The sequence below is a fragment of the Bombus pascuorum genome, chromosome 5 (genome assembly GCF_905332965.1).
Source record: "Bombus pascuorum chromosome 5, iyBomPasc1.1, whole genome shotgun sequence".
Lineage (NCBI taxonomy): Eukaryota > Metazoa > Arthropoda > Insecta > Hymenoptera > Apidae > Bombus > Bombus pascuorum.
In genome coordinates this window covers 16,680,582-16,689,046 of record NC_083492.1, presented here as the reverse complement: position 1 = coordinate 16,689,046, position 8,465 = coordinate 16,680,582, and the positions used below count along the sequence as shown (strand labels likewise).

General features: G+C 40.8%; 1 protein-coding gene across 1 annotated transcript; it reads right to left on the bottom strand.

Moving 5' to 3' along the window:
* Positions 1 to 4,978: 4,978 nt before the first annotated feature.
* On the bottom strand, positions 4,979 to 7,187 carry LOC132907518 (transcription factor sox-3-like). The gene has a single exon (XM_060960687.1). It carries the CDS (start codon positions 7,169 to 7,171, stop codon positions 6,227 to 6,229), a length of 945 nt encoding a protein of 314 aa, XP_060816670.1. The 5' UTR covers positions 7,172 to 7,187; the 3' UTR covers positions 4,979 to 6,226.
* Positions 7,188 to 8,465: the final 1,278 nt, after the last annotated feature.

Genomic DNA, 8,465 nt, shown 5'->3' with positions numbered 1-8,465 from the left:
GATTAGTTTGAAACGTGTTTTATCTTTAACTTAAAAATACATACATAGAATACGTTACGTCAAAAGTAAAATGACCGAATGCCTTTCCACGGTAGTATATACATTTAAATATGTTCGCTTTTTTCCCCTATTCTTTCGTAATGGTTTTCTTCTTAATTGTTAGAAAGTTATAATAAGAAGTTTCCATTGTTACCTTGGAAATTTCCTGAGTACAATGTTGGCATGTTACGAATGAGCGTGAAAATATCGAAACGATACAATAGTATTTTCGTTTCTATGGAGTAAAAGCACGAAAAAGTCTTTAATCGTTTGTTCCCGGGATTTTGTATGCACCATAAAAACTGGGGTGGAAACGTCTCGGTGAATTTCGACGATTGTTCCCGCGTCTCAGGCCTCTGAGTGTTACCGTTTTTCCGCGGATTTATAACTGGGGTTTCGCTGGAACGTTGCCTCGATAAGAATGGCGTCTTGCATTGCATTGACACAAACTGAATGCAATTTACCTGCGTTTATCCAAGCGATTCTTCGGATTGTGTTTCACGCGTTTTTCGCTGGTGGAAGCGGTTCTTCGAAGGAAGAAATCCGCCTCGATATTATTCTATGTTTGTCCCCTTCCGACTTTTCACTGGAGAAAACTTCTTGCCACGGAGCAAATTCGATTGTCGTTTCGAGTGACACGGCGCACGAAAATAATTGTCGTAGCTGGCGAACAGTGGCGAGGAAGAAGTTCAGCGGGCGAAATTCACGCGCGAATAAGGCTCTGGGCATTGTTCGAAATGGGAAAGGCTTGTTTTTCGTGGCGACCTCGGCCAAAAACTCGTTCAGCGAAAGACTTTCCGCGCGGTATTCGACGACTCCGTTGGAACGCGCCGCGAGACAATCGCGTCGATGGCAAAACGGTCTGCTGCTTGATAAATGTCCAACCCTTTATCAGGGTCGCCACAGAGGGCCACCTAAGTGGTTTTCTTAATTATTTAGTTCGGAAGTTCTTGTTCCTTCGGTGGGAGTTTTGTTCTGAATGGAAAGAAGGAGCTTTCGAAACTTTATTCGGAGAGACATCTGATGCGACACGCTCTTCACACTTTCGATGGCCAACTTTTTACTTTAAATCATTTGTGTTCTTCGCTATTCAGGAAGTCAGGTTCAATTAATATTATTCTTTTTGCAAGAAATCTACCGACAAACATTGTAAATTCCCTCTGCTACGATTATCGAGTCGTCACACAATATTGCTCCGTTCTATCGCGCACTGCGAAAGGTTGAATACATCCATTAACGGTGAAAAAGGGGTGGTGGAAAGAGCAAGCACGTGGCATCGTCTTTTTCAATCAGCCTCAGCTAGCATCAGAAAGGTTTCCGGTTTTCCCTACAAACGTTCTTGCTTTTGTATATAACCCGAACGGATTGCGTATCCACCTCGGTATCGTTTCAACTATATTTAATTAACTAATCATTCACGTGGTACGAAGCCAGAATCAGTTCGATTCGTTACAATCTTTCTTTCTATTTTTCAACTAAATTATATGAATTATCGTGATAACTCGTGGCATATGTTGCCATCAGTGATTCTAGTGGATCCCAACGATGCTTCGAATACGATTTTACTGCTTTGCATTCGGGCCAAATGTCCAGGAACATTATCGAGCGCTTTCAAGATGGATCGACAAGGTGGCACAAAGAACGACGCTTTAATAATGTAACCGAGTCAAGAGGAAACGAATTCTCCTCATTCCACCCCCTCTCGGTGAAGGAGCCTTTTCTTCGACGCTGTTCGATCCTCGAGGATGCCACTTTTTCATTTATGACAGCGACGTCGAGCACCTCGGGCCCAGGCATTGCGAAAACAATTAAGCGCATTATATTATTCGTAGGACAGAGTTCTCGATTCAAAGTGGACATTGTTTCAATTCGTTCGACGAAAACAATAGCATAGGAGTCGAGTGCTTGTACGTTGAAACACTTTTGCCTACCAGTCAACGTCGACAATGATCTCGTTAAAGAGGCCTGACCGGCCCACTTGGAATCCGATAATGCTTTTCTTTTCAACCTCTTTTCACCCTACTCTCCCGATCATTGACACCTTTGTTTCGCGGTGAGTAAAATCATCCAGGCTGTGTCAGTTTCTTCTTTTAACTTTTTCGGCACCGAGTGGGTCTCGCAACGGATGTCGGTCGACGAGTGTTGAAGTTCCGCTGCAACTGTGACCTCTTGGGATTATTTCATGGTAATTCTCGCTCTATTTGTTTTTTCAATATGGTCTGTGTATTTGTGTTTCCATTATCATGATCGCGAAGAGTATTCAAATTTTGAGGAGTATGATATAGATATGTACAGATGTACATAAGCAGTTCTTGTGTAATAGGAGAAAGATATGAGTCTGTCAGAAGTGAATTTTTTAATGTTATTTATCCAGCAGTATAATTAGGTCATTCTATATTTATAGTGCTTGAAACTATAAGAAACTTTTTAAAAATGTTTAAAAATCGTATAGGGAAAGAAGTATAGGAAGAATATTTTTCACAATACGTAATTAGTTGAATTTACTTCACTTGGCTTAGTTGAATTTTCTTCATTTCCCTATTTATGCGCTCGCCACTGTACGCCCTTTATATCAGAAGAGTTGAAATTATAAAAAGCTGTTTTTAAAATTTAATTACAGTTTACTTCGCAAAAGGTGCCACTAGTCCCTTTCATACTCTCGCATTCATAATTTCTATAATAACTGTTTCACGTCATTAAGCAGTCGAAAAAATTGAATTAACAATAATAACAACCCCTAAAATCAACGACGAAAGCTGTCATTCAAATTTCTCGTGGTGCGGAAAACACATTAACGATATCGAATAAAAAGTTTGAAATGCGAGCTGTGACTAAAGGGTAGTCAAGAAGTTTGTCCGTAAGCATCAGGAAAAAAGGAACTCGCACCCCGTTATCGATACGCGAGAACGCATAAGAGTATATACAACGTACACACAGGATCAACCCGACGAGAAAAAGAAAAAAAAGGAAAGAGGAAAGTGCGCACCCTACTGAGGAGACGGGCCAACAGAGCCAGCGGGGTTTCTTAGGGTGAAAGAAGTAAAAAGATCCTCGTGCCAATACAATTGACCTCTAAACAGAGGGTAGTTATAGCGAAACGCAATGCCCATTGGGGCGACACTGAGGACGAAAACCGACCGATTCTCCTTCTTCCTCTTTCCTACTTGTATCCCATAAAAGCAAAGGGTGGCCACCTTCGACCGAGCCGGGGCAAAAATTTTCAATGCACCGACCGAACGAGCACAGAGAAAAAATTGTATATATATTATATATATATATATACATACGTGTATATAATAAGTATAGGTGTGTAGGAAAGGGAGTACGACGAGAGGTGCCGTTTGACGAGAACCTGACGTCTCTCTGCTTTCTTCCCGCTTTTATATTTTCATTCTCTTTTCCCTAAGACTAGCTGGTGGCTTTGAATAGCCGCTCCAGCCTCTCCAATGTCGCAAGGAAATTCGAGGTTACGAATTTTGTTCGACGACTCTCGCCATTGTCCCGCAGCTGGCGCGGCGTTGCGCTGTGCGAAACCTTCGTTCCAAGGATTTCGATCTTGATTCCAAATCGCTTTGGATCCGTACGATACCTGACACTCGATCGATCTGTTCGACGACCTCGAATCTTTTCGATCAAATATCCATCTTAATGCTTTGACAGTGGTTGGGGTTGAAATGAGTTTTTAGGGACAATCGTAGGTGCACTCGATTTTTTCGATCGACTCCAATGCATTTTGCTTCTAGTTTTCAAACAATTGAAAATATTCGTGTCATTTTCGAGTTTCTTGAAATTTTTGTCTTAATAAGAGTTTTAATTTTGTTTAAAGGTATTATTTTGTTTAATTCAATCGTAATACAAGTGGTTTGATAGCAGCTCAGATAGAGGGTAGAAATAAGAGAAAGAAGTTGATTACTGAAATTCATAGAATCATTTATTACTTTGATGTCTAAGTAATAATAAATAAAACCACATATATGATAAGAGACTTTGTTCTTTTCTTTTATCGATCCCCATGGTTGATCGTTGTCGATGATAAAATTATTTCTGTTCGATAAATTACTGTTAAAAATGAAAGCAATGAATTTCGATCGATCGCTCAACGAACATCGTTCATGTTAGATGGATGTTTTACACAGCCATGCTTCGGACAAATAATAACAATTTATTCATAACGTAACACAAATGGACTTAACACATGTATACACATATAATGGACGAACTCATATATGTACATATATACACTTTTATCGATCATGTCGACAATTTTGGTTTTCGCTCTCGCACTTATACACTCCAATATTAAAACGTATATAACATTGGACATATAGCTAATATATTATACATATATTTCATATATAAACAAATCTAAACTAGGAGTAAAAAAATGAAGATAAAGATCGAGAGATAAAAATTTATTATAACATACGAATGTATTTTTTAGACACAATCTCTCTTCTACCTATTTTGAATAATTTTAATCACAATGCAACAATATCGTACGTGCTTTTGTCAGAACAAGTAGTAAAAAAATGTCAACTTTTTAAAACTACGAAAAGACACGTACGCGTGGATTTGTTGCGTTCGACATAAGTACCCTTGAGAAATACGAGTATATGTGGAAACTCGCAATAAAATCACAGTTAACGACTGGTCCATCTACATCTAGACCACAGTCAACTAACAAGAAACGACTCGAAGATAATATATATCCTTATTATTGTACCTATACGTACTTTTGAAAAAAAATTGTTTGATTAATTCGTTAAAATTAATTATTAATTATTAATCCTGAAATATTTCCTTGTTTATTGCTGAAAACTACATTCCCAAGGATAATCGTAAATATATAATATAATTTAACGTATAATTTTCCGAATATTAACCAATATGAATTAAATCCAACAGAGTAGAAATATCAGTTGCTTTTCAGGAATTCGTATTTTTAGGTCTTCAAAGTAGATCTCGCTTTATGTTAGTCATTACCTGTTTTTTCATACAGTTCTTACTTGTGCACGTTTATATAGAAAAGTTTTTTGGAATTTTGAGTAAAAAGTTTCAATCTGTCTACTTGTTTAGTTGAATGCGAATGAGTAGTTATTGAGCAAAATAAGATTTGACGGATACGCAAGACGCGCTGTTTTACGAAATATCTAATTTCTAAAAACCATAAGCAAACACGACTCGTACACTTAACCTACGCGATTTGTGTATTTTACGAACTATTTACAATCGTAGAAACGATATATTAAAACGATATATGGTAACGCTCGAGAGTCAATAACGAGCCATGGGGCGTAAAGCGTGGACGGACCAAGCCATTTCCACCGACGTAGGTAAGTCGAGGCCTGTTCGAAATCAAAGGAGTAGAACAATAGATCGTAAGGCCTAGAGGTCGGAGAAAGGTGGCGCGCCAGAAGTGATCTCAAGAGCGCCGCGCCGCGGGTGTTCGAAAGCATTTGCTTGATATCATTCACGCAGATCAAGATCTCTTTTGGTATCGATGACCATAAAAGGTATATCTGCAATTAGAAAACATTATTTGAAAACAATACAGTTCATCTCACGGGAGGAGGGCATCATCTATTCATGTACACTTTGAGTATACAATGAAGCACATTCAATAAAGCAAAACGAATTCCGGACCTAAACGGCTCTTTTGTTCCATCACATTAATATGCTAATTCAATTATCCGCGTGGATGCCGGCAAGCCTTTCCCGAACCCCGAATCGATCGCCCTTGAAAATCACGCCTCCGTTCCCTCTCCCACTCTACGATCAGTAAACTAATTCGTAATCGGTAAAAAGATTCCCACGGTTGTGTCCACGGTTGTGTGTACGTTAAGTTCGTCGATGTTTCTCATATATATCTCGTGTTTCAGCTCTCGAGCGCTGCCGATATAAGTATATTATGCCGTTTTCCCGCACGGGAGATCATAAATGCAATCAGAAATATGATATAAACTGATCACGATATACGATTTTTAAAAACTAAACTTGCACGATCCTACCTATCCTGACAGATCATAATAGTTCGCGAACGAATCTCAAATTTTGTGTTTCATCTGTTTTTCTGTTTCTCTTCTATTTCCAACTTTTATTCCTTTTCATTTGTTAATCTCTTCTTGTTCCTGGGATGTTGCAAGTTTTTCGCCCCTCCTAACCTTCCTTTTTGTCTAAATCGGTGGGTTTAATATAACACGGGGACTGGTCGACGTAGCTGCTCCATATCCAACGTGGTCTGCGTAGCCGATGTAGGGACATGCTGATGGGACGATGGTACAGGAGTAGATGCTGGACTGCTTCCTGGACTGCTGGTCGTCGTCGCAATGCTTCCGGGATCAGTTGACGTCGAAGATTGGAACATTAAAGGTGGGTGAGGTGTAGTCGATGGTACGCTGTGGTGCCCAGTTGGAAATAGTGGTCCCAGATGAGACGTCGTCGTCGGATACGGCTTAGCTGGTGCTGTAGGTGTGGAATATAATCCCGAATAGAAGCTAGTGACTACTGCTGCCGCAGAAGCTGCGTTATTGTTGGCCGCATCTGCCGCCGCGTTCGTCGATGGCGATCCTGTCCCACTACCAGCTACCAGCTTGCTCAAGTGGACGGCGTCGAAGGCGGATCCAAAGTAGGGCGGCAGAGGCGGATAATCGAGAGGATGTGGATGGTGGTGATGATGAGAAACTGGCGTGGCAGATGCAGCGAAGTAAGGCGGTAATGGGAAAGTGGCAAAAGCACCTGAATTTAGTGACACTGCTTTACCATTGTTGATGGATACTGGAATCTTTGGTTTTCTTCGTGGACGGTACTTGTAGTCTGGATGTTGCTTCATATGGACAGCACGTAAACGTTTTGCCTCGTCGATGAAGGGTCGTTTTTCCGAATCAGAGAGAAGCTTCCATTCAGCACCAAGTCGTTTAGATATTTCTGAATTATGCATCTTAGGGTTATCTAATGCGATCTTTTTTCTCTGAATCCGAGACCATACCATAAACGCGTTCATAGGCCTCTTGATGTGTTGCTCCTGCGAGGTTGATGTCTGCTGGTTTATATCCTGGCTCACATGATGAACGGAATGGAGGTCCATGCTGGAGAGGAACCCGTAGTTGGGATGTTGTTGGTGAGAACTTATCATAGTACTGAATCACAGTTATTGTAAATCTAATATATGAATGTGTTGTCAACTTGAATCGAACCTTTCGTAAGACTCGGTAACTTCACACAGTTGCGATATTTATCAAACTCAATGACAGTCTTTGTTTACACACAAAACCACTGACGGAATTTTTTGTTTCTTATAAGTTTGAAGACACTAGTAGGAAGAAAAGAAATACACGAAGAACGGAAAGGATAAACCTTCTAGGCGTAAGTAAACGAACTAAACAGTTGAACGTGCGCGTTTCAACTGCCTATGTCGACTGAGCGTCGACTGACGAGCGACCGGTTTGTGACCCGCTGGGGGAATCCATTCTTCCTCTCTGTTTCTCTCTCTTTTCTCTGATAGATGTTTCTCTGTCTACCTGGATTTCGAGGGCGGAACCGACGCAGAGCGTCGTACGCCGCGCCCACGAACCGACCCTCTTCACGCTATTCGTCGAAGTTGCTTCGGTGCATACGTACGTGTTCTACCCTTTCTCCCTAGTAAACGACACCGACACACCAAACGAGGAACAGCAGCAACCCCTCTGAGCCGTAGCTGAACCGAGGAGGGCTGCTGCTGCCTCGGAGACCGCGAGCTGCAATTATTATTATCGATTACCTCGATACGATGAAGTACAAATAGCGTATAGGCTGCCCGTTATTGACTACCTCTGTTCGTGTACTGCTTTGCACGCCAACGGCGACGCGATATCGCGCGATAATTGGTTATGCTTATTCCCACCCCCGTTCATCCCTGCCGGCCCACCACGACGACGACATGGAGTATTCTTGGTCAACGAGCTCGAGCACTTTCGAGTGGATTAGGTCTTTCGCTTCGATCATCGTCCATTCTCCTCCTTCTGACCTCGAAAGAAGCGAGTCTCGACCGGCATTTATATGATTCTCGTGATTAGAGTCTGGAATCTTGTTACGTCGACATTTTCGTTTCATTTGTTTCATTATTTGAGATTTTAATTTTTGTGCTTTACTTATGGCTGGTTCGTAGGTAATGTCTAGCGGAGTAACAAGGAGGTACCGACCTCTTTATTTTTTGAGCGAGGATTTTTAGCAGAATTATTTTTACTCTTCTAGAGATACATACACAGACTATTTTTTAAATTTTCATTTTGCGCAGCGGGTATTAAAAATTCTTCCTGTTCTATATTTTTCAATGACGAAATATCCATGATGCTAATTATTTTCCTTAATCAACAGTCATAAACGTTATTACTTCTCTTTCATCCTATCTAATGAAATTAATCGCGTTACGAGGCCAATAGTCTAACACA

Coding starts and splice junctions, on each gene's coding strand:
- LOC132907518 (XM_060960687.1), bottom strand. CDS start 7,171: ATGATAAGTTCTCACCAACAACATCCCAACTACGGGTTCCTCTCCAGC.